The sequence below is a fragment of the Acomys minous genome (genome assembly GCF_964271855.1).
Source record: "Acomys minous genome assembly, chromosome: 3".
Taxonomy (NCBI): domain Eukaryota; kingdom Metazoa; phylum Chordata; class Mammalia; order Rodentia; family Muridae; genus Acomys; species Acomys minous.
This window is the reverse complement of record NC_140485.1, coordinates 38096454-38123463: the sequence shown is the minus strand read 5'-3', so window position 1 is coordinate 38123463 and position 27010 is coordinate 38096454. Positions and strand designations below refer to the sequence as shown.

Below are 27010 nucleotides of genomic sequence, written 5' to 3'. Positions count from 1 at the left end.
TCCTTCCCTTTATGCATAAACAAAGTCCCAAGCCCTCAACGAGGCCTTGTACACCTGCTGCCTCCCATCTTCCCATATTTTCTGTCCCTCAAATGCACCTTTCTCAAGAGTTTCAACTTTTTTTCTATTTTCTTTTCTTTTTTTTCTTTCTTCTCCCCAGCCCCTTTCATTTTTCTAATGCCTGCTAACAGAACTATTTTCTTCTAGGTGTTTCTTTGGCTGGCCTCATTTCTTCATTTGGGACTCAGCTCAAATGCCCTTCAGAGATCCTTTCAATGGCACACCATCTCTGTTGCATCTAGGTTTTGTTGAGGTTTTTGTTTTGTTTTGTTTTCTTGACTTATTTGAAATTTTCAGCATCTTTTGGGTTTTGCTTGTTTGCCTTTTTGTTTCATAGAAAATTCAAGCTCAACAGATACAAAACTAAGCTGCCATGCTACCTTCTCCAGATCTGTTCTTTCTCTCACCATGCCCATCTCACCTAAAAGCAACACCATCTTCTGTGCTTCATCCTGGATCCCTTCCTTTCTGTACATTCTATTTCTAAATCCCACTCACTACATTTTTTATAACAGAGTCTCTTTTCCCCGCCTTCAGCAACACCTCCCTCCCCTCCCCTTTCATGGTGTTCATCTACTCTGGTCTCACTGCTTCCTCCTTGCTCCTGCACAGTTTGTTTTCAACAGCATGCTCAGAGTGTCCTTTCGAAAATGTGTCTGGCTGGGGCTAAAGACATGACTCAACACTTACAAGCACTTGCAGCGAGAAGATCCTGGCTTCAGTTCCTAGAACCCTCATTGGCTCACAGCCAATAGTATCTCCAATTCTAAGAGTGTCAATGCCCTCTTCTGACATCCACAGGTATCAGACATGCACATGGCTCATATACACACATACATACACACACACACACACATACATACATATATACATACACACACATATACATGATGTAAGCATACACATGTACACACAAATTAAAAATAAATAGAAACTGTAAAGTTAGTCTTGTCATATAATTTCCCGCCTCAAACTTTATATTAATTTCTCTTGATTCAGTAAAAGCCAGTGGCCAGTGTGCACTTTAGACATCCATGCTGTTCATTCTAGTTACAAATAGCTACTGATCACTTCATGTAACCATTTCAAAAAGAGATACGCTATGAATACCTATACTTCAGAACTATATCTGTGGCTTGTATTATGCTTCATTAGATAACACTAAGATACTATGAGTATTAAGATTCTCATGTAGCCATGAGACAGAATGAGATCATGCAATGCGTGAGCACAGACAGAAAGCAGAGGAGAGATACGGACAGAGCCCTTAGATTTCTCCAAAGTTAAGACTCTAAGGAAACAAAAGGCTATTTTAAAGAATTGGAAAAGCATCCATTGAAATGAGACAAGACTTAGATGATGACATCCCAGAAGCCAAATAGAGTAACCACTGGAAGGAAGAAGAAATCAATTGTTTTATATGAGCCATAACGAAGAACCGATCATTAGTTAGAGCAACCTGGATACCTAGTTCTCTCCCCACTCCCAGCTCTAGACACACTCATCTCTGTCTCCTCTGTGTCCTTTGCAGCTGCAGGGCCTTGCCATGTGTGCTGATTTTAGATTTATTTATTTATTTATGTACATCTATCTGCATGTATACCTTCATGCCAAAGAAGGACATCAGAGCCCATTATAATGGTTGTAAGCCAAGATGTGCTTACTGGGAATTGAACTCAAGACCTCTGAAAGAACAGTCAGTGTTCTTAACTGCTGAGCCATCTCTCTGGCCCCTAATTTTTATTGTTAATTTGATACAACCTACAATCACCTAGGAAGAGGGAATCGCAACTGAGTACTGTCCAGACCAGAGCTGTTAGAGTGAAATTGTTTAGATAAGCATTATTAAGGAGCTCAAAAGGGAATGGGAATAAAGAATATATACTATGCATACATAAACTACACTTTGAATAAGACTTGCAGTGAAGGTGACATGAATTGATGGTAATATTTTAATATGAGAGATAGTGCTTCAGAAGAAGAGAGAACCTCTTACTTTTGAAAATGCTAGAGTATTCTTTCTATTCAATGAGAAAGCATGAGGTCCAAGAAACTGGTTTATAGCATATAGCAAACATGCAGGCATGGGCAGCAGGGGTAGATGCTATGGTCAGAAGGTCTTACTGATTCTTTTGTTTTCAGTGAAAGAGGAATGGAATCCTCCCTCTCAATACTTTGGAATCCTCTCAAAGGAAAGGGTATAAGAACATGCTGACAGTTTGAGAAAAAAGCTTGAAATTGCATTGTAAAGAATTACTAGAGTAAGAAAATCCATCTGAATTAGTTGGGCCCACTGAATGTAGTGATTTATAACTTTTAACTGAGACCATACAATAAAGCGGGGGTCCTTTTCTCTAGACGAGCATCAATCAGATATGGGTGCAGAATAGAAAGATGATTGTAAATAACTGGAGTAGAAGTTCTGCAAAAGAAGGAAGGGCATGTGAGAATCACCAGGCTGTGTAAAGCCAGCAGCATGATGGACTGAGACCTAGGATGGGTAAGGACGTGATGAAAACATGTGGAATATAAAGGACAGTGAAAAGATGGCTAGCCAAAGAATTTTTAGTGAGCCGGCATATCTGCGGTGGTGGTGCTAGAAGGGAATTGCCAGTGCCTGAGATTATGGAAGGACAAACTCAGGGTAGAATGCAAATGGATCATTCTGTGGGAATGAATGGCCAATGGTTAGGAAGTCGTGAGATTATTATAAATGAACAGCTCAAAGCACTTAGAAGCCAGAGTACTGAAATTACCCTCTACATCAGCAGGTCGCATATGGATACCCTGCGTATCCAATATTTACATTATGATTCATAACAGTAACAAAATTACAGTTTTGAAGTATCAGAAAAAATAATTTTATGGTTGGAGGTCACCACAGCATGAGGAACTGGCATTGGGAAGGTCAAGGCATTAGGAAAGTTGAGATCCACTGAGCTACATGGAAGTGGAAATCATGAAGAATTGTGACAGACTTGTTGTTGGAATGAGTGAGAGTAAACTGGAGGCTTAACTCTTCATAGAATATGAGAAATGGCCCCAAATAAGATGGTGGTTGCAATAGGAAGGATAGTTAGTCATGATGTCATTGTTTCCATGGCAAATTCCTCAAGGGAGATGAGAATATGCTCTGTTTGGAGTGATGAAAAAGAAACAAAGTCCAAAATTTTACCCCAAATTTACATACATACCATCAACAGCTTCTATTTCACTGACTCCACAAAAGTCATACTTATTTTTAGGAAAAGGAGCTGAAATGATGGTAGTTTTACTTATTTAATTCAAAATTACATAAGAGGGAATCACACACGCACGCACGCACGCACGCACGCACGCACGCACGCACGCACGCACGCACGCACACACACACAGAAAACAAGCACCAGTTGGCTAGGCTGCAAGAAAGCAGACTCTGGAAGGTCCAAGCTTCATTTAGAGCAATAATGTGTAAGAGGCAGGGCTTTTTGCTGGAGACAAGCTTCAGGGCACAGAAATGACAGGAGTGGGGAAGGAGGAAATGTGCTAAGGAAAAAGAATAGTCACATAGATTTAGGTTTTAGGAATGACCAGGCAATCTGGGATACAAAAGGAAGTGTTGGGATTGTCCTTGATCATCTCCTGGGAAAGTTGTGGAGGCTCTTAGTAGTGGGGAAGGAAAGCAGGTGAAGGGTAGCACACAATCTGGGGGCACTTTGAAACGTTGATCTCAGATTCACCACTTCCTTTGGCCCATGATAAGAGGCTGTCCTATCCAAACTTATGCTAGAGGAGTTGAGCACCACCAACCTAAAGCATCTTATTCATGTGTGAAGAAGTTTAAGTTCCTGAGGCTAGCACAAGACAAAATGACAAGCAGAAAGGGCAAACTACCTACATTAAAAGTGTAGGTTTTTGATGCCAGAAAATTCTTACACCTGCCTAAAGATGCAGGTCTGGCTACAGACTTCATGGTGTAATTTAAAGGCTTAAAAACTTGACAACTGCTGGGGTAGACTACTGCTTATTACCTGTGGGGTAGGATGTTTTGGAAAGGGTCTTCAGCTCATTTCTGTCACAGTCCCCCCAAGTGTGCAGCTGTTTCTGCATGGGATGTTATTTGTATTAATAACAATAAAGCATAAAAAATCCGCCCAAGGAGAAGTGCTCAGTAATGTTTAGAAAAATAAGATTTCACCTGATATCCTGAGTGAGGGAAGTTCAGGTCAAGTTCATTGAGAACTAGCAAGATGAGTCAGTGGCTGAGATCTGTACAAGGCCTTAATGATTTTTACAATTGTTTCCTTAATAATGGAATCTTAATAAGCAGGTCAATGTTAAATTAATAACATGGAAGTACTCTAAAAAGCATATTAAAACGTGATTTTAGCCTATTCGCCCAAGGCTTGAAGCCATATTCTTTTCATTCTTCCTGATAGAGTATCATCTATCAGAAAGAAATATTTAAGCTGGGAGATGAAGTTCAAAACATAAAATTAACGAGGAAAAATATTGTTTTAACAACCACCCAACAGAGGCTATGTGGGTACAGAGCTCCTCTGTGCCACTCACTCCCTCTACCAATGCTAAGTCCTACTGATGACTGTTCAGCCTAGGAAATAAACCTAGGTGACACATTGATATCTCCTGGAAGTCAGAGATGAATATAATGCATTCACATACACACAAACACACAAACACACACACAAACAAACACACACACACACACACACAAACACACACACACAAATATGCATACAAAAACATACATGCATACATTCATACTCACAAACACATACACATAAAGGCAAACACACATACAGACATGCATACACATACAAACAAGCACACATACGCATATACAAACACACACAGACATACAAATGTATTCACACATACATGTTGGGGTGTTCTCTGGTCAAGGAACATAAACACTTGAGCAAACACAGTGCTATATCGGTGATCTTTATCACGTATAGCAGAGAACAGAACGTTTGAAAATATTTATTCAGTTATATGTGGGCTCCAATTCCTTAATGATTCCACTTTATTAGGGATTCATTAAAAGCATGTACCTCCTTTACAACCCGACTATCCTAAATAGGGAGGGAAAGGAGATTAAGGGGAACAAGAACGAAACCTTCTGGGTATCAGCTCCGTGGGGCAATTCCCGTGACGTAATTCTCAGGAGTCTAGCAGATCATCTGTCTGACAGAAGTCGCGCCACTTGGAGGTATCCACTGAGACCACCTCTGCAAATCGTGAAACTCCAGGCACCATAGGCAGGAACCTCTAATCTCCCTCACCAGTACCCCAATCTTCTTCTCCTTTCTCCCCCCTTTTCCTCCAAATCAATGGTCGTTTTTGCAATACAATGCCCCGGGCCCGCCCTCTCTTTCGTCTTGGGCTAATACTTCCTTCCTCTGAGTCTATACTAAGATGTTTATCAGTTCGTAGAGACAAAGAAAGTCTCAGTAGGGTCAAGCATCCCAAGACTATTTTCCTCTTGGGCCCAGACTAAGGCAAGCTTACATTCTCTTCTCAGTTATGTTAGTGATGCTAGAAATGAAGGCCAGGGCCTCACGCAATCGAGGCAAGGATTCTGAGACTGAACTATATACCCTAACTTCTGATACCGGTCTTCAAGGATGAGCAAAAGTTTGCTGGACGAAAAAAAAAAAAGTACCATTCAGAAAGTAAAGCATGTGAGAAGGTAGATAGGTGTGGCCTGTTTGAGGCGAAGTGTAGTTCTGCAGAGCAGGACTACGAGGAGCTAAAGGGAAGAAGCGAGTGAGACCTCTCCAGACACCGCCCAGTGCCCTAGGGGCTTCCAAACAAACCATGGGTAAGCGTCTCTGCTCAGCGAATTGCTCTGGTTCCTTCCAGTGAAAAAAATCATTCCTCCCTACTCTATCCCACACTACTTTGCATCTCTATCAAAATTCTTGCAGTTAAAGCCACAGAGTAGCAAGAACTCAGATAAAAGCATTTAGCGCCACCCCTCCCTTTTCCCCTACGTGCCAGTCTTCCCCCCGCTGTTTGTATAAGCCGTTTGAGAAACTAATCTTTCTAGGGCTCAGCATACCACCTTACCACACTGAGTAATTAAGGCATGTTTTCTACATTTAATTAATCAAGCTATTGTCTTGGTCTGTTTGTCTTCTGACTAACCACTTAATTGACTGTCTAAGTGGAAAGATTTAGGACCTAAAAAAAATTCTAATGTTGCTAAGATTTTTCTCTATACCAGGAAAGTTATAGGAAGCAAAAGAAAAAAAAAAAAAGAAAGAAAGAAAGAAAGAAAAGAAAATAGAGCTGAGGGCATTTGTGGCTTGTTTGTTTGTTTGTGTTTTGTTTTAATTTTCACATGTTGGACTTTTATTTTTTTGCTTTTTTTTCCCCCTTGAGTGGCTGTTGTGCCTCAGATTTCTAGTTCTCCTGCCCTAGCCTCTTGAGTGCTCAGATTACAGATGTGCTCCGCCATGCCCAACTGGAACTTTTGATTGTTGAATAAATAAATGTTAATTTTCAGAATGGGTCTAGCTTAAAACAGTGATATGCTTTGCTTGAATTTAGTGTGAGTTTGTTTGGAAACTAAATGAGTCTGAAATTTAAACTATGGAGTAGTGTTTCAGAGCAGAAGAGGAAGAAACTCCAAACCCATGGAGAGAAAGCATCCTGGAGTCTCTCCTCTGCTCAAATGGATTGAAAGTTCCTGGCAGCCAGAAGAACCCCAGTCAGACGGTCCTCTCTCCGGATCAGTGAGTGCTTTAGAATTGACTGGTTGAATACTGCAATGAACGGGGCTGGTAAGGAAGAATCAGTTGACTGGGATGCTCCGGGGCCTGAATTTCAGGCTGTTTTAAAGGCTGTGATATGATGTGAGAAAGCTCACTAGAGGTTTTAAGACAATACTCATTTCCTTGTGTTTCTTGGGTTCAGAACTGAGATTTTTATAGTTGGGCTCCATGCCACTAAAAATAAGAGACTTTAGCACTGGGTGTGTAGCTCAGTGTAGAGTGTGCACTTGGCATGCACGAGACCCTGGGCTCAGCCACCAAGATGAAAATAAGCAAATAGCCATGGTTTGGATGCAAAATGTCACTAAGACTTATACATTTGAAAATTTGGTCCTTAGCTAATGGCACTATTTGGGAAGTGTTGTGGCACCTTTAGAAGTTTGGTCCTAGAGGGAGAGAGTGAGCCATTTGGAGGCAGCCTGGATTTACCAGTTATTTCTGGCCTAAGCTCTGTATCCTGGACTGTAAAGACATAGGGGTCCAGCCATGTACTGAACTACCACAAACCTATTATACTTTACTGTCAAACTGTGAGCCAGAAAAAAAATCCTTCCTCCCTTAAGTCTCTTCTGTTGGATATTTTGTCACATCAGAATGTAACATAATACATATATATAAAATATACATAGACACATTGACAAGAAACTACATGGCTATTTCTAGTTCCATTGAAGTAGACTGGGGCATGTAAAATAGTTCTAATAAATGAAAAAAAAAAGGTTAAAGTATTGTGTGGAGGTGAAAAAGGGGCGGGGGGGGAATGCTTACAACATGGTGGCTCACGGTCACTCATGGTGACATGCACCTGGAATTCTAGTGTGGTAAGAGGCTGACGCAGAGGATCTCAGGTGTGAGACAGAACAGACGTGCACATCAAGTTCCAGGCAGCCTGATGTACGTAGTAAGATTCAGCAAAGCAGAAAAACAAAACGAAAGGCTGTTGATTCAACTGGGAAGGTATGTTTTATTCATCTGCAACTCCTTGTTCTATATTTTTCTATTGTACAACCCATATGGGGACTCCAGCAGCAAGGCCAGATCATGAGTGACTTTGACTATAAAAATGGTGCCCTAAGACACTGGTACAAAATAACAGTAGCTGAGACGCCTTTAACAAGGGCATGGTGGGGCTATCATAGGAATACCAAATTACTTATATCTGAGTTTGCTTCTCATGATAAATGCACAATATTTTTTCATTTTGGTGGTATGTATGAAGATTTACATAATCCTAATTCACAAATGTACAATTGAATTTTGAAAATATATGTCAATGCCTGTTGTATGTTACAACCAGAAGTTTTAAACAAAAAATTTGTCCTTAAAATTTTTATAGGTTTGAGAATGTATAAATGTTCATGCCATGTTTAGTAATTTTTAAATTAAAATGTTGACATTTTAAACATGTGGCATGAATATTCAGAATTATATATGTCAAAAAACTAAGCAATTTGCATTATATATATGGATATATACATATTATATTTAGCGCTATGTGCACATCTGGAGAGAGACGACAATGTTTATATTTCCCCTATGTTGCTTTTTATTCCTGTAGGTTGATTGTAATGTAATACCACCTCCTTTATTCCTAATTTTGGTATTCCTTTATTTCTTGGTCAGCCTTGCTAAGTAATTTCCATTGGACTGGTCTTTTCAAGAAACTAAATATTAGAGATCGGGTGTAGTAGCATAGACTTTTAATACTAGCACTTGGAAGGCAAAGGCGATTGGATCCTCAACTTGATTCACATGGTGAGTTCCAAGCCAGCCAGGGCTACATAGTGAGACAGAGACACAGAGAGACAGAAAAACAGACAGAGAGAGGAGGGAGGGACGGAGGGGAGGAGAAAGAGGAAGGAAAGAAGAGAGCAACTATGGGTGTCAGTTCTCCACTGTGTTGATCTCTGCTCCATGTTTTTGGTTCTGTGTTGCCAGTATTTTCCTTTGCATCTGCATGGGCCTTAACCATCCCTTCTTCTGTTTAATTTGGTTTTAGTATGTGATTCTCAAATACCTTAAGATAACGATTGATATTACTGATTTGAGTTCTTGTTTTATTTTTGATTTTTAAATATAGACCCTAAAAGCTATCAATTCCCCTCAAGGCACACTGAAGCAGCATGATGAAGCCTTTCCAAAACACTTAAGTGCTCTGATGTACTAACTTGGTGAGAAATATGCTGTACTTTTTTTTTTTTGTTTTTTTGCCATGTAACAGTTTTGTTTGTGTTTTTCCATTTCCCACCATGGTTGCTGATATTTTAAATAGGCAAAGCTTTTCTTTTTTTTATTTAATTAATTTATTCAGATTACAACTCAATTGTTATCCCATCACTTGTATCCTCCCATTCCTCCCTCCCTCCCGCTTTTACCCTATTCCCCTCCCCTAGGTCTATGACCGAGGAAAGCTTTTCCTATAAAGAAAAATTCCTTGGCTTTTATCAGATAATATAAAAAGGCTCTGGTTTGCAGCTGAAAGGTGCTTTTCATGGTCTAATTTAAAACTTGGTTTACTTTATTTCTTTATTTATTTATCTCTTCTGAGAAGGTGCCTAGAAGAGGCCAGTCCTTCTCCAAGTTTGCATGTCTCCTCTCCAGCCCATATTTCTACTGAGTATGTTTCTAAAGCCTGGAAACAAAGCTTACATAGTCCAAGTAAGACTCAACTAATAGGAAAAACTTTCCATGCTAAGTCCTTTCTCTTGCCATGCTTTTTTCATAATTTAGCAGGATTATCACCGACTCCACGTGACAAGTGACATCATTGCTATAATGAGAATTCCAAGCAGCACCACTGGATCAAAGCCCATCTGTGTGCCTGCTCCCACACTTGACAAAACAAATTCCAAATTCATTCAGCATGCCAGTGCCATTTAGTCACTGTGACATATCCCCAATTTTGGACTCTGTGCAAAAACCAGTCTGTGCCCACAAAATTAATCATGGAACATATTTTATGACGTTTGACAACAACTTAAAAGGTTCTCATCTCTGGCAGGTGGCTCTGCCAGTCTGTAAGTATGTGCATGATAAATCCTGAACAATATACATTGTGTAACTGAAAGGACTTTGTGAAGGACGTACACCCAGGAGAGACCCCAGAGTAAATGCTGAACTCTTACTCAGACTTGTGCAGGAAGTACGATGGCCCCAGGTAGTCATAGAGAGCCAAAGAAAAGGCAACAGCTCATGTGCCAGGAGATGCTGAGAACATTGGCACATTCGCCCGTGTTGGCAGGATCAAGAGTTTGAGATGGCTAATTTAAGCGACAAGATCCTGGCAAACAGATTTATTTAGGGCAAGGGTGCGTCAGGAGGATGCCAGAAAAATACATCAAGCTGTGCCTTATATGTACTAGAGAGTGATGATGAAACAATTGACATTAAAAAGTCAACTCTTACACTTTAATATAATCTGAAATCCATCAAACAAGAGAAACAAGATTTACTTTAGATCTCTGGAACTCTGAGGGAGAGTTGAGTTCTGTGATACCAATTTCCCTTCAAAGGGTGAAGAGACTTCTCCATACTTTCAGGTTTAATTGATTAGGCAAAGTACTAAGATATATTGATTAATTTTGTTTGCTTGTTTAGAGACAAGGTTTCATGTAGTTGAAGATAGCCTCAAACTCTACACATAGGGAAGAATAACTGACTTTGGGTCATCCTGTTTCTAATCCCAAGTGTTGAGATTAAGTGCATGGGACAACACACTTGGCTTATGTAGTGTTGGGGAATCCAAGGCTTCTTGCTGCTAGGCAAACTGAGCTACATTCCCAGAACATGTAATTCATTTTAAATGCCAACTATTTTGCATTTGACCATGTTATTCACACTAAGTAAGTGAAGCTATTTGCCCAAGGTTTTACTTTTCTGAGGAGTGAATAACTTATAAATTCTGTTCAAGGAAAAAAAAAAGTAAGTTGAAAATTTAATTGCACTATCAAAGACCTTTAAAAGACATAAGCCTCTTCAATTCCTATTTTATATAGCAGCGCCTAGTTCTGTACAGATCAACAGGCAATAAAATAGTAAACCATTAGAATATCTTGCTTTGTATTTCCATTTTCCTTCTTTCCCTAGACAGCCTTTGACCACCAGCACCCTAGGTTTGCCCACCTACTCCCCCTTGACTTTACTGATGCAATTACAATCTCTTGAGTTTAAAAAAAAAAGTTTTCATGGGCTGGTAGCTTACTTAGGACTCTCATTTGTTACACAAAATTAAATTTGCATAATTTACGTTTCACTAGATTTGCCTAGATGCAGACTTAGCTTTCTAATTTTAAACTTTCCTTTCATCTTTCAGACTGGAAGTGACAGGGAGAGGCAAGTGGAGAAGAGGATCCTTCCATAGGAAGAAAAGGTCCCAAGCCTATATATTAGGCAATCATCTTAAAAGCTTTCTTTAGCTACCTGGATACAATGTACTTGGAACAAAATCAATTCTTCTTGTGTTTAGCTAGTCAAAATGATATAATGCTGCCCTCTCCTTGTTTTCCACCTGGTTGTTACCTGGTTAAGGTTTTTCTTATAAAAGGCCTGCCTTAAAAGTGGCATCACAGTTTGGCTCCTGAGTCCACTGTGTCCCTAGCCATGGTCAATCTTGGTGTTTAGCATTCAATAAACCATATCTCAATAATAGATTCAATAAATCCATATCTCGCTGAGAGTGGTGCTCAAGTGATTTGTGTGGCAATTCTTTTACTACAACAGGTATTAAGAGATGAGCTACCACTTTAAGCAGGTGACAACACCCACCTCCAATCATCTTATTGGCCCTCGTGTCCATACTAAGCATTCAAATAGTTTGTACTGTAGGTCTCCTATAAGTTTTCATAAAACGTATAAATAAGAGTGAATATCTCTAAGTGAAAACATAGATTAATACAACTTTGATTGTAAAAATAACACATATCAAGTTTTGTCTTATTTAGTATTATTGCTTTTGTCTTTCACTGTTATCATTTTATTAGAATACATCTAGACAGGTTTGTGTTGGTGTGTTCCTTTCATCCTTGAGCTTTGAGCATTCATATGGAAGGACTGTATCTTTGCTTTGTGAGGTTTGAAGATCTGCCTGTGTGCATGTATACACACCATACCCATGCCTAGTGCCCAGGGATGTCAGGAGGTCTTCAAATTCCTTGGAACTGGAGAAAAAAATTGACCTTGTGTTCCACTGTTCTGTCACACTGTGTCTAAATGAACCTTGATGCCCCACCTTCCATGCAGTTTCAGTGGATTGCTTGCTCACAATTTCACTTAAGAAGACCAAGTCCCCAAGGCTGACTCATGCAGAGAAGTCAGGGTGTGGCTCCTGAAACACTTTGACTTATTTTCTGTATAGTTTTATTGAGTTGGCTTAGGCAGAATTCTCCCCTGAGCAATAAAGAGCACCTGAGTCTTACTGAACTTTTCTCCAATTCACACACTAACTGGACTTGGATTTTCTGGAAACATTTCAGTTGAGGCACTAGAACAAGAATCTGGCCTGCTCTCCAAGCACTACCAACTTCAGTGTCCTGGGCTACCTTGATTTTGAGTTCAGGAAACTTTGCTTAAGGTCTGATTTCATCTCCAGCTCCAGTAATGCCTGAGAGTTACTCAACTCTTTTGGCAGTTGGGTCTGATGACACCTTAGACTATGGCTTCCTGTTGGGAGGAAAATGTTGTTGCAGGTACGCTGGGATCCTGACCCACCCCACCTGAGCTATTGGCAAGGCCAGCCCAGGTAATCTGCTGCATCTCTACTTTGGAGCAGGGCCTACTGCCCACAGGGATGCCAGCTTTTTCCCTAAACGCAACAGAAAACTGTCAATGGTTAACCCTAGTATTGACTTGACTGGCTAAAAGGGGCTCAGACTGAGAAGTGATAGTACAGGTCTTTGATCCCCAGTGTCCGGAGACAGAGGCAGGTGGAAATTGGGAAGCTGGAGGCCAGTCTGATCTATGCAGTAAGTTTCAGGACAGCTGGGGCTGCATAAAGACTCTGCCTAAAAGCAACAAAAAGATGACCAGGTAGCTGCTAAGCCATTATTATTTTTGGATGGGTCAGGTTGTTTCTGAAAGAGCTTACACTTGTTTGCTAAACCAAGGAAAGGTAACCATCATTACCATGGATAGGCATCATCCAATCCATCCTTTGAGGGCCTACATATGAAAAAAGGGCAGACAAAGGCAACCTTCTCTCTGGTTAATCTGAGTCATACATGTTCTGTATCTGGACCAGTATTGGTTCTGATCACCAGGTCTCCAAGCACAGACTAATACCAATACCATTAACTTTTCTGTTTTTTGTTTTCTAATCTTTGATTTTGTACTGAAACTACTGCCATCTTGTTTCCCGTGTTATCATCTTGCAGACCACCAATCATAAGACTCATGATATTTCATGATCACTTGAACCAGTCTGTCATCATAAGTCAGTGTTTGTATCCATGCATGTGTACATGTGTGGATGGTCACATCCTATTAGTTGTGTTTCTCTGGGGATACTAATAAAATAAGGATTCTAGGACATTTAACTTACAGTGGCTTTCTGTTTTCTGAGGGTTGGACTCAGGAGCCAGGTATAAGCAAGGCAAGCACTCTGCCACTGAGCTACATCAGCAGTCTAACGTCCTAATTCTGATGGGGCACAATTTCTAGTTGCTTTTGAGCAAGTACATATGGAAAGTAATTTTAAATTTTATTATATTTAATATGTAATTGTGTTCCTAGGGATCAAACTTAGAGTGTCAGACATGCTAGACAAATGTTCAACCACTGAACTACAACTATTGTGGAGGCTTTTGGGGGTCCTGCCCTAAAACACTTTCTAGCATCTCTTCACTTCTGATAATTTCATCAGCAAAAGTTGCCTCCTCCCCTTTTTAAACACACACACACACACACACACACACACACACACACGTACCTAGGAATTGTAATGCAGTGGAAATAGTCCACTGCTTAAGTAACTGGCTAAGATGAGGTCATATTGTATTACAGTATGCCCCTGGTCTAATATAACTAACTGGTCTTAGTATAAGAAAATGCTCAGGTGAAAATAACAGTGTGACTGCCAAGTGACAGCAAAAAACAAAGACTGGGGTAACCCAGCTGCAGGTCAAGACCATCAAAGACTTCTAGGATACTGCTAGAAAGCCAGAAAGAGACAAGGAAGAGCTCCTGTAGATTCAGAAGGAACACAGTACCTTCATTTCTAACTTCTAGCTTTCAGGAATGTGAGACAAATATCTGTTCCTTGAAGATTTGTTGCACTCTGCTATGGTAGCTCTAGGGAATAAAAAAAGCAGAGAATTCTAGTATGGGAATTGTTTTTCCATAACAATTTTATATCTTGCAGAGTTCTCCCAGCACTGTTGGTGAAAAGTGCATCCTGTTCCGACTCCTTAGAAAGTGACTTTTTATTCTCTGGAAACTTTTCCACAAAGAATTCCAGAATTCTATGATGTTTATGTGTTAATCATCAAAGATATGGAAAAAAGGTAACTCAGAAGGAGCAGATGGTAGGAGATGTTAGCTCAGTGTGTGTAGCTTGTACAAGTCTGTGGGCCTGATTCTCTTGAAAGGTGATGTGTAACCCCAGTTCATAAGAATAGTTCCTGTCAGCAAAGAAAACCTACATATTGCATGGAGCATGAGGAATCGTGAAGGCCCCGGCCCAGTGGTAGAATTAGTCTCACACAGAAGTCTGAATTGGCTCTACCTAATAACATGTAGAAAACTGTATTTGAATGGAAAGAGTGGACCACCTACAGCTAGTTATTAAAATAATCCTGTCGAGGTGTTGAGAACTTAACACAGAAATTCATGAAAATTATTTCCCTTAAATTAGGGACTAAAAAGAGTTGGGTTCATAAAGTTTTTTAAAGTGGCTCACAGAGGACCTGGGGAGATGACACAGCCATTAGGAACACTTGGCCTACTCTTCCAGCAGACCTATGGTTGGATTCCCAACACCCATGTGGCAGCTCACATCCATCTGAAACTCCAGAGCCAGTGGTATCCCATGCCCTCTAGTGGCCTCTCCGGGCACCAGGCATGCAAATGGTGCACAGATTATACATGCGAGGAAAACACCCACACAAGTAAAAATTCTTATGAAAAAGTGGACCTATGAAACAAATATATGCTTCATACTTCATTTACAAAAGGACTTTGAATTGGCCAATTAAAAGCGCTACGGTGTGATAAATCAAAGCATCCTCTCTCCCAGCCAATTACTTTGTTTTTCTACCTTTCTGCTCAAACAGACTTGTGGGTAAAATTCGAATTGCAGCTTTTTACAATTAAAGCACGCTATGATATCAAGACTTTATAAGGGCCTCAGACAAGGTGAAACCAACCGAGAGTCAGCCAGTGTGCAAGTCCAAGGTTAGAGGCTGCTATCGACCAAGCAAGGCCAGGAACTAATGACACGGCTTCCCCGGGGCTGGGGACAAGTCGAGACATCGGCTCTTTACAACCTCAGGTTATTGGAAGTGGGAAAGCACGGCACCACAAACGGAGGCGAGCCCTCGGCTGTGCGGCTTCACCTGCTACCTCTCTGCGTAGTTAAGCCCCCTACTTGTAGCTCTCGCGTTACTCTCACCCTCGCCCTTCCGGCTTCCCGACCCGGTCCACCTCGGCCTCCTGTCGTCATTTCCTGTGGGTCTGCAACGCCGAAGAGAAGATGGCGGCGCTGGGAGAACCTGTCCGGCTGGAGAGGGGTGAGTGCGGCGTGTCTCGCGGCCGCGGTGGGTGGAGCGGGTCGGGACGGACTGGCCGCTTTCCCTGCGGGCCGGAGCGGAGGGGAGGCGGCGGGGTTCCGGTTACCCGGAGCCCCCGCCCCGTCGGCCTTCGCGCAGGGCGCTGCTCGCGGGAGGCGCTGGTGGCGTTTGAAAGATCGCCAGCCCCTTCTGTTCCCGCTGACGGCGAGCGCAACTTGGTTCTTAAAGACCTGCCCATGGCATGGGCTTTCAGCGTCATAAATCCTAAAAGCCATGCCATGGGCTTTCAGCTTCATAAATCCTAAAAGCAAGAGCCACTCAAGCTGTTCGGGACTGCCTGCTGTCATCGCCCCCCTGTGCCCTCTTGGCCTCATTCATACACTTGGCGGACACAGACGTTCCCGCAGCAGTTCCCTCGCCCCCGTTTAAACTCAGACTCCTTCATTACATTGACCACAACCTCCTGGGCTTTGAGATTGTATTTCTTAGCTTTTGCACTGCTTCCAGCCACGGAGAGGATATTAAAAAAAAAAAAAATCCAACTGACTTGATCTTGGGAAGGAGATTACATAACTAGGTGGCGTGGTGGTTGGTTGTAAAACATTTTTCAGCGCGAGGCTATTCTTTACTTATAAACCCTACAACTGGATATCTGGTTGGTTGCTTGCTTCTTAGAGCAAACATTCAAGAAAAATAAAACCTATTCAGGAGAAGCCTGTGAAAATACTGTACCAGGGTCCAGCTGCAGGTTTCCAACGTTGCCCAAATTGCAGAATTTCAGATAACTGGAGCAAGCTTTTTTTATAATTGGAAGTCACAGGGGTCAAGAAGGTTCAGTTAAGCATTTTGAGTACTGTTGGCAAAGTGTGGAATGGAGTTTGGCATTGCTTTGCCTGTATTAGTGTTCACAATTACAGCCTATTAATATTGTTCAAGAAGGAAATAGATTCTGAGGTTGCTGTACTTAAAAGAACCTCTTTTCCTCATGTCTCACACACTGCTTCATGTGAAAGTGTCTCTCTCTCTCCTCCTCCTCCTCCTCCTCCTCCTCCTCCTCCTCCTCCTCCTCTTCTTCTTCTTCTTCTTCTTCTTTTCTCTCTCTCTCTCTCTCTCTCTCTCTCTCTCTCTCTCTCTCTCTCTCTCTCATATTTAGGCTTGTTTCTCTCCAGCCTACTACAGCTTTACTTAAAACAGTGTTTTATGACAGTGGGTAGCTTGGGAAAGGTAGGCTTATAGCTGTGACATTTACTCTAGTGTTAGTGTGCCTTCTCAATTGGATCGCATCTGTTGACGTTAACAAGAGTAATTGGAGGTTTCTAACAAGACGGCATCCTTTTGTATTTTTAAATGAAGCATAAAATGTGGACCTTTAGCTGCTGACATTTGCTTTTTGCTGTTAACAGTTTTCAGTCATGAAGTAGAAAAGCTCAAAATACTGATAGGAATGAAGTACTTGTTGGTGCCAGTTAGTAGGATCAAGTCAGATGACATAAAGTCTGATTCTGATTGAGAATTCAAATAGCTTACTTCCGGCAGTTCCACAGTAAAATACCAGTACATGTGTCCTGTTTGTCTTCTAGTCATCAAAGCATAATTCACCAGAGCACAAACTCAGTAAGCATATATTTAGCACAGTTTAGATTATTAATAGTTTTTTAGCTTGTTTCCAGGCGTTTATTAGCAGGACTCCCTTCTACCTCTACCCTCTCCTTTTCTCTTCTTCCCCTTCCCTTCTTTCCACCTGTTGTGTATTGAGTTGAGGGCCTTGTACATGGTGGGCAGGCACTCTACCACTGAGCTAAGTGTAGGATTTAACTGTGGATACAGTATTGTAACTTTGTAAATCAACAAGTGGTGCATCAACATTTACTAGCCAGTTTAGTGGTGGGAAATGAGAGCAAAGGTGGTCTGTTTGACTAATAGCGATTTAAACTTTGATTATCTAAAGCTGAATCAACTTTTGCTTCTGTATTAAGTTTATTTGGAAAAGTTCTAACTAATTCTATAAGGTAAATATCTGGGTTTTTTTGTTTTTGTTTTGTTTTGTTGACAGGGTTTCTCTGTGTAGCCTTGGCTGTCCTAGACTCACTTTGTAGACCAGGCTGGCCTTGAACTCACAGAGATCTGCTGTCCTAAGTGCTGGGATTTCAGGTGTGCGCCACCCAGCCAGTATCAAGAAATGAAAACCTTCCTCCACTTAAGTCAAAAGTACACAAGGGTTCAAATATATAGGATAGTAGGTATTGCAGACATTGGAGGTAAATGAACACAATTAAAATTTACTGACATTTCTGTTAGTTAACAGTAGTAATATACTTAGGCTTGGGTTCAGAAAAACCTTAGGGGGAAAATGAGAACAGAAATTATGATTAATAGTGTTGTGACAAGTTGTGTGTGTTGAGGGATGGGGGTGGGAAAGGGACAGAGTCAGGCCAGAAAAAGGTCTCAGATCCCTAAAACTGGAGATGCCCAGGTAGGTGCTAGCGATGAGAGAGTGCTCTTATCTGCTGAGCCATCTCTTTAGCCTCAGTGCCTTAGTGTTCCGTACGATCACTGTGCACCAGTGTGGCATAACACCCGTGCTTGTGAGTCTTTGTATTCCCTTTTCTTTTTCCCATATGAGGAAGGTACTGTCATTGCTCTTTTACAGTGAAAGACTACAAAGCAGGAACCTTATCCAAGCTCACAGAACCTCAAGCATTATGACCAGGTTGATAAAGCTACTTCCCCCCTTCTGTTTTGTAAACCATCTCTGAACACGTCTGCATTAAAATAGTGTCAGCAATCCTCCCAGCTAACTGCATTTCCATGTGTTAACCGAACAGTTTGTATGTACATTTGTGTCATGTTTTCCTTTGTGAACGTGGTGTCACTAGCACATGGTCTCCTGTATGTTTTGGCTGCTTTGATTACAAATGAGATTAGGCAAATTTTTATTGACTAAATAATTCTAAATAATACTGTTAGCTTTTCTGATCTAATCTAAAGATTTTCCGCCTTTATTATATATTCTTTGTCTCTGGGGAATTGGGAGTTTTTTGTTTTGCTTGGTTTTTGAGGCCATATGAAGCGCAAAACCGGCCTGATCAGTCTGTCTCAGCTGCTACAGGGAAGATACGTATATCTGGCCCACACCTCAGCTGCTGCAAAGCTTGAAAAGAATGAGAAGAATCATTAGCAAGAATTGTACTTGTGTTGTGTTTCCCTGTAGATATCTGCAGAGCAATTGAGTTGTTGGAGAAACTGCAGAGGAGTGGAGAGGTGCCACCCCAGAAACTTCAGGCTTTGCAAAGAGTCCTTCAGAGTGAGTTCTGCAATGCTGTGAGAGAGGTGAGTTCATATAATCGGTATTTCCTCAGATTTTCAGTTAATTAGCTACAGAAATACGCTGGAATTTGGATTTAGAAATACCATAGAAAATAAACTAGTGCTGCACATGATGGCTTATGCCTATAATCCTAGTACTCTTGGAGATGAGACAGGAGGATTTCCATAAGTTACCTGCCAGCCTGGACTACATAGGGAGCTACAGACCAGCCTGCCTGAAAATGAGAAAGGAGAGATGCGAAGCAAGGAAGAAAACATTAGAGCTGGTATCTTCTCTCTCTCTCTCTCTCTCTCTCTCTCTTTTTTTTTTTTTTGGAAATTTTAGTTGGTAGAACACTTGCCTAACATATATAAACTCCTAGGTTTAACCACCGCCCTCCAAAAAAGAAAAAGTAATTTTCTTTGAAATTCCTATTCTTTTTCAAGTCTCTGATGGAGTTGAAATCCAGATAGTTTAGTTTTACAATGAAGCTTAGTAGTTTAGGGGTCAAGATGTTTTTAAGTCTAAATAACTTTTAAGTTGATAATGACAAGATGTGATGGAGATTGGTTTACATTCAGAATTTTAGATGCACCAAGATAGGAAAGATGTTTTCTTCAAGGCTATCAAATACAAATAGCCAAAACACTAGGAATGTCACATTTATATAATTCCTGATTATGTCTTGGTTCTTGCTATAGGTAGTTTATTGTATATATGTGTAATAATATAAATGTATATGTAAAAAATTAAAAAATGTTTAATTAATAAAAATAAAAAATTTTAAAAATTAAAAAAAAAAGATTCCTAATAGAAAAACATTTACATTTTACAAAGTGCATATTTATCTTTGGGAAAATTTAACATATTTGTTACCTTCACAGAGAACTCAAACAGATATATTTCATAATTTAAGTATGATGAAGACTTTTGTGGTTTGCAGGTATATGAACATGTTTATGAGACTGTGGACATCAGTAGCAGCCCTGAAGTGAGAGCTAATGCAACTGCAAAGGTAAAGGTTTTCATTTATCAAAAGCAAGACTCCAAAAAATAGATCAGGAAAGGGGGCTGGGGCGATAGCTTAGTGGGTAAAGTGCTTGCTATACAAGTGTGAGGGCCTGAGTACAGATTCCCAGCTCCTGAGTAAATGCTGGGCACGGCGGTGTCTACAGCCCCAGTGCTAGAGGAGTAGAGATAGAGATATTCTGCGGGCTCTCTGGCCAGTGAGTCAACACACATATGTGCACACACACACACACACACAGGTGTGTGTATGTATACACAATACAGAAGTCATAAAGATTTAACATGGAATTACCAGATTCATTGTAAGCTATAAAACTAGCATGTCTTTTACATTACACTACACTTCTTAGGTACTAAGAAATAGTAATGTTTTATTGGGCTTCTGTAAGACATTTATAACACGTTGAAAAGACAATAGTACATAAATCATGCCTCATATAATTTTATTCAGTGCACTGTACAGTGCACATTATTTGGCAATCAGAGTGACTTTGTTGTTGAAGAGGAAGCGTCAGAGTTACACTACTTTCCTAGCACCACACAGCAATAAGTGAATGGTAATTCTAGGTACCCTAAGGTACACCCTCAAATTACTCTTGGGTTTTCTCTTGACTTTGGCCCTGCACATATTGGACAGTGTTGCACCTAGGCCACTTCTTCGGGGCCATATATAGCATATTTGTGTGCCTTTTTTGTACTAGTATAGTCTCCTTCATATAATGAGACATTGAGATAGATGTGTATCATGTGTGCTTAGAATACTTTAACATACACTACAAGTATGGAGTAGCAGACCACTTATTGCTAGTTCCTGGTTCGTAAAGGGAAGTACTAGAGTCTTCATTAAGTACAAGTACTTCAATGTGTAGGTTTCCTTTGTCCAAGTCATCAAATCCATAGAAACTAGGATTTGGGGTGTGTAGGGGTATAGTTCAGTTTATAGAGGACTTGCTTAGCATGCATAAGGCTTTGAATTCTCTCCATCCCTACCACCACATAAACCCAAATGTGGTAGCATATGCCTATAATTGCATCGTCTGGGAGGCCAAGGCAGGAGGAGCAGAAATTCATATTTGTTGCCAGCTTGGGATAGTGAGACCCTGTCTCAGAAAGGAAAAGAAAGAAGCATTTTTTGCAAGTTTTGACAGCGTACTTGTAACCCCAACATTTGAGGCTGAGGCATGAAGGTGAAGAGTTTGAATGTAACCTATGCTACAAAACTGCTTGCTTTCACCCCACCCCACCCCCCAAAAAGAAGTTTGGTTATCTCTAACTTGTGTAGTTCTCAGTTTGCAAAGCTTGTGAACCTTAGCTCTGTTTGTAAAATGGTGCTGTCGTTAGTAGGTCAGAGATAGTAGTTGGTGTTCAGTAAGTCTCAAAGTCTTTCTTTCCCCTCCCTTCTCATTGTTGATTTTCCATCCAGCATCCATAATGCAAATGGTGCCTTAAAAGCAAAAGGGAACAGACTGTAAACCTGTGTTAGAATATAATTAGTTACGCTTCATCTACATCTTTCTTAGTTGTAACTAGATATGTAACTAAAACAACAAAAATATTGATATAGGTTATATGCATCCTTCCTTTTCTCATACTCTTGACATTTTTGTTATTTACTATTTGGTACAAGCAATATAGCAGCCAAAATTAGTTGATATAAGAACACATTTATGGCTGGCGGTGGTGGTGCACACCTTTAATCCCAGCACTAGGGAGGCAGAGGCAGGTGGGGCTCTATGAGTTTGAGGCCAGCCCTGGTCTACAGAGCAAGTTCCAGGACAGTCTGAGCTATACAGAGAAACTCAGCGTCAAAACCCCCTACATACACGCATAAACACCCACACAAAACTGAACACATTTATGTAGGTAGGTTGTGCCTTGCCCAGGGGCCCCAGAAGGAACCAGTCTACCCAGAAGAAGCTCAGGGCTGTTGGCATCCTCAGGGAGAGCTTCTCACTGTCTTGACCAGCCCTGTGCATGTGCAGCAGCATATTTCTGAGATTGGAGGAGCTGGTGGGGATCTGAAGCTTACTTTCTACAAAATCTCTTGAGTATTTATTATTTTCAGCTATCTCCTACAAACTTGCTTGACTTACAGACAGCCAGTGAAATTGTGGGAACTCATACCGAAAAGCTATGTTCCACAAAAGTGGCTTTTGTAAGCTAGGGCTGTAGAGCAATAAACATGCTTTTATTCTGTCTGAGTCCCTGGATTCAAATGTGGCACCTCAAAAACAAGTTTGTTGTATGCATTTTTCTTTCAGGCTACAGTTGCTGCGTTTGCTGCCAGTGAAGGGCACTCTCATCCCCGAGTGGTTGAGCTCCCCAAAACAGAAGAGGGCCTTGGATTCAATATCATGGGAGGCAAAGAACAAAACTCACCAATTTATATTTCACGGATAATTCCAGGTGGAATTGCTGACAGACATGGGGGCCTTAAACGAGGAGACCAGCTACTTTCTGTTAATGGAGTGGTAAAGATAAATTGTATTTATTTTATTTTATTTTAAAAGATTTATTCATTTATTATGTATGAGGTGTTCTGCCCACATGTACGCCTACATGCCAGAAGAGGGCACCAGATCTCATTATAGATAGCTATGAGCCACCATGTGGTTGCTTGGAATTGAACTCAAGACCTCTGGAAGAGCAGTCTCTTAACCTCTGAGCCATCTCTCCAGCCCAATAAATTATATTTATATTTGCTATTTGTAGTAATGTGTTGTAGCCACTTGGGGGTGCACTGGAGCAATCATACCAGAAGATAGAAGGGGGAAAAATGATTTTTAAAATCCCCTGAGAGAAGCCAAAGTGGTACTGGTAGGTATGGGGTGTGGTTGCTTTGATGGGGTGATGACAGTGGGGGTTACTGTGGAGCTGAACCTTGTGCACGCTAGGCAACTGCTTACCACCGAGCCACATCCCATTCAGTGCTGCTCAAAGTCCTCCAGCTGTGGCTGTGGGGCGCTCCAGTCAAGTCCACAGAGCTCTGGAGTGGCTAGAGCTGTGTATTATCTCAGAAACAGACCCTCTTTCTACTTGTGTAGAGTGGCAATTACTTGATTTCCTGACCTAGTGCAGTAATAATAAGGTATGCCTATCATAGGATTTCGTTGATTAAAGTTGTAGGGTACGATTATTATTTTTGTACTACTGAAATGATGTAACATTGAAATTTTTACTTAATTGTGTCTTTTTTACAGGTATGATTACTTGTAAACTTCAATGTTAATTGTGTGTGTGTGTGTGTGTGTGTGTGTGTGTGTGTGTGTGTGGTGTTTTTCAGAGTGTTGAAGGAGAACACCATGAGAAAGCTGTAGAGCTACTGAAAGCAGCCCAGGGAAAGGTGAAATTAGTCGTGCGGTACACACCTAAAGTCTTGGAAGAAATGGAGTCGCGCTTTGAAAAAATGAGATCAGCGAAACGCAGACAACAGACCTAATCATTTAAAAACTCTGTGTTCCTTTTTGCTTTTAGCTAGAAAAGTTTTACTTGTGACCTACTGATGGCCTCAGTGCCAGTGATTGTAGAACACTAGAACTTCCGTGAAATCTTCTTGCCATTTTATAAATGCCTATTTTAGCATCACTTATGGTTGTAGAGAAGCATACACTTTTTTTCTCACGAGAAAAAGTAAAAGGTGATGAGGGCAGTTCTGTCCTGCTGTTTTTACAGGCCTTTTTCAAATGCAGATTTTGTCACAAAGTTGTTATAGATTTTTAAAAATGCTTTTTTAATATTAAAATGTACTTTTACATTCTTAATCTTTTTTTAAAAAGAAGTTTTCTTCATTTGACCACTTATTTACAAGTAACAGATCTCCAATATTTCTTTTGCTTACTGCAATTTCTTTGTGAAATTTCTTTTCACTTTTCCAAGAAATTACACCTAGCGGTCTTGCCTGTGGCAGTCTCTCACACTATTGAGTGTTGGCATCTCTGCTGCATTTTGTACTTGGAACATACATATAATAACTGTAATCAGTGGGAAATCATTGCTATTGTGAAACCTTTTTGTTTTTATTTAAACCGTGTATAATGTATCCATTTATACTGATTTGTAAAAATAAGTTTTTAAACACTGAAGCAATCATTGCTAAAATACGTATTCTTTCATAATTAAGCAGTGAGATGAGAGGATGTAATTTGATTATTAGCATTGCTGATTAAATCCTTTATTTATATTTAACAGTATGTCATGAATTATACATAAAAAAGCTCAGATTTCAACTTTTCAAATTTTTTATACTATTCATTTGTATTTAAATATATTTCTCATATTTTAGTTCTCTCATGCCTAGGGATGAGTCAGTTAGTTTGTGCTGTGCAAAATGGAAAGGAGACAAAGTAATGAGTTCAGCATCTGAAGCCTGAAGAGCCGCGTTCTGGCTATCTCAGCTGCAGGACCGACTTGAGATACAGAGGAGCGATTTGACATACCAGGCGGTCTCACAAGCGCCTGAGGCGCAGATGCTCCATGTCCTGTGTTTTGAGGGATCCCTGTGGAGGGATCTGGACAGTACTTGCTACCATGTGTCCACTGCGTGTCACCATTCTACCAAAAGGCAGCTAGTGATGTGTGATTGTGACTGTGGCCCTCCACAAGCTAAAATCAGAGGTGATTCGTTTTCAGTCACACAGATTATTGGAACATTTGTGAAGGGTTGAAGTGATGTTAAAAAGAAACTGGTGGGTTGAAAAATTAGGATTTTGTCATAATTACGACTTAATTATTGTTTTCTAAAAATGGGCATTTTGTAACATTCCTTCAGGAAGAATGGAAGTGTGTGCGTTGTTCTGCATGTCTGTGAGCACTGTGAGTCTTAAAAGATTACTGCAGTTTTCAGTGATTTTTTTCAGAGTAAAAGTCAATCAGCATTGTTATTTATCATTTAGGAATTGAACACTGGATTGTGCATGGTTGAATGTCTTTAGTCCACTACAAAATGTGCTTGATATTGATAGGATCATGTTGAATTGTATATTTTCAGAATTAGCTGATGTGTTTTAAAATGTGGAGACCAAAGTAGTATAGAAGAGTATGACATATTTTAATTTAATTGTAAAATTATTAGAGGTATTTGTTTTAAAACTCTATTAAAGAAAGGTGTTGGTGCATATAGAACAGAAATATTATTGTTGTGCTTGTGTTCCTGCATCGCAGGGCAAGGAAACCCCGGGGAAACCTTGCCTTAGCATAGCTGCTACGGCTGCAGTTGCTCCTGAGGACGCATGAACGTCCCGTTATAATTACAGCTTCCTGGTTTGTGTTTCAGCTGTTGCAGAATTTCAGCCAAGTTACTTTTTTTCCTTCTTTTTTAAGTATGTTGAGTAAGCTTTTTTGTTCTGCAGTAATTCACACAATCTGTTCTTTGTGTGGGCTGACACCTATTTATAATTCTTAAAATAAAATTAACTTAAAGGAGCCAAATACATAGCTTTGCTTGGTACTAGTGAGCATGAGTAACAGTAGTTTGCTTTCATTGATGCGATTCTTGTATCTCAGACTTTTAAATACTGACCATAGGAAAATTCAGTGGCAAGTGTACATAGGCTTCTTGTGTACTAAGGAAGTGAAGGGAACTTATTCTAATAAATGGATGGTTTGTGAATAAAAATAGGCAGTAAATATATGAGAGTGTTTGATTTGTAACTTACAAATGTAAATTCCCTTAGCCCCAGTTTTCCATTTGTTTTCTTAAACATTTCAAAATTAGTTGAGTTGTTGATTCTCAGCCTTAGCTGTATATTAGAATGCTCTGCAGATCTTAAAACTTACTGACAACTAGGTCCCTTCCCATAACAGCTAATTCAAAATCATTTCTTTATTGATCGACAATTCCATACTATGTGTTTAGAGAGTCTTTGGAAGCTCATTCGCCACAGTTATGATGACCACCCAGATTTGAGAAGCACTAGCTCACGGCTTTCCGATTATACTGGACTCTGTTTGGAAGTACATTTAATTTGAAACTGCTTAATGATTGGTTGTATTTCTTAGTACCTCTTTATGGGCTTAAAAGGTATTTGGCAACCATTACTAACAAAATAATTACAGGCTACCTTTTTTTTCAGACAGGGTCTCTATATAGCTCTGGCTGCCCTGAACTCACTATATACCAGGCTGGTCCCCCCTCCCCAATACTCCACTTTTTTTTTTTTTTAAGTAAAACCGACCAATAATTCAATTGTAAAATTTTAGTGTTTTCTCTTTCTTCCCACCTTTACCTTTAAAAATTGTTAAAGGTTATTATTTGAAAGAGCATGTTAAATATTGCAGATGTGAAAACACTGAGTAATGATTCTGTGCCGTCTACATATGGCGCCTTTACCCATTACTGCACTACTACATTGACGTAGCTTTGTCCTTTAGGGTTTGATGTTTCACTTTTTAAGATCATCTTCCTGTTGTAAATTTTGAAGTATTTTGCTCAAGTACTTTGTTTACAGTTAAAATGAATAGAATCTAATAGAAGATACGGTCATGGCTTACCTGGAAAGTGTTGTCAGCATGACGTGATTATAATGTGGAATGATCATTGATACATAAGGACTCTAGTCATTGTACCTCCTGAATAAATGTCTGTTTGTGCATTTGCTACCTTACAGTTCATTGTCTCTTCTGGCTACAATCTCATTTTGTAGATTTTATTCTCCAATATATATGAGTAATGTTTCTTCCAAGGTTGTTGAAGTAATAATAGTTACATAATAGGGGGGAGATCACTTGATTATTCATTTTCAAGAACTTTTAAACTAATTTGTAACTGGACGTGGTTTTTAAAAATATTGGCAAAGATTTGATACACTTGTACTCTTTTTCATTTGAGAAAATAATTTGAAATGTCAAACAGTGCTTTTTCAATAGATTGATCATTTAGCAATTAAATTCTGATTCTAAGGCTTATTTAAAATATAGTCGTATGAGTCGTGCTTGTCCTTTGCAATTGACAAAACTGACATAACTACAAATAGATGGATTTCCGAATGCTGTGTATAAAGTAACTTTTACATAGAGTAAAAGCAATATCCATGGTGGTTCCTGAAATGAAACTTCAGATTTCTGTATTTCATTTGCCTTTCATAAAATAAAACTAAACAAAAATTTCTCTTCTGTTA

The 27010-nt window shown here is 40.0% G+C and overlaps 1 protein-coding gene and 1 long non-coding RNA gene across 2 annotated transcripts in view; one reads left to right on the top strand and one right to left on the bottom strand.

Annotated features, from left to right (window-relative positions):
• The window catches only part of LOC311595194, a 26629-nt gene extending 11051 nt beyond the window's left edge, over positions 1 to 15578 (bottom strand). The window contains exon 1 of the long non-coding RNA XR_014778359.1: positions 15442 to 15578. This is a non-coding gene — a long non-coding RNA (uncharacterized lncRNA). The remainder of the gene's footprint in view (positions 1 to 15441) is intronic.
• LIN7C (lin-7 homolog C, crumbs cell polarity complex component) lies at positions 15454 to 27010 on the top strand. The gene is made up of 5 exons (XM_084777640.1): positions 15454 to 15559; positions 18771 to 18889; positions 19810 to 19881; positions 22157 to 22366; positions 23179 to 27010. The coding sequence occupies exons 1-5, from the start codon at positions 15523 to 15525 to the stop codon at positions 23332 to 23334; spliced, it is 594 nt and encodes a 197-aa protein (XP_084633766.1). The 5' UTR covers positions 15454 to 15522; the 3' UTR covers positions 23335 to 27010.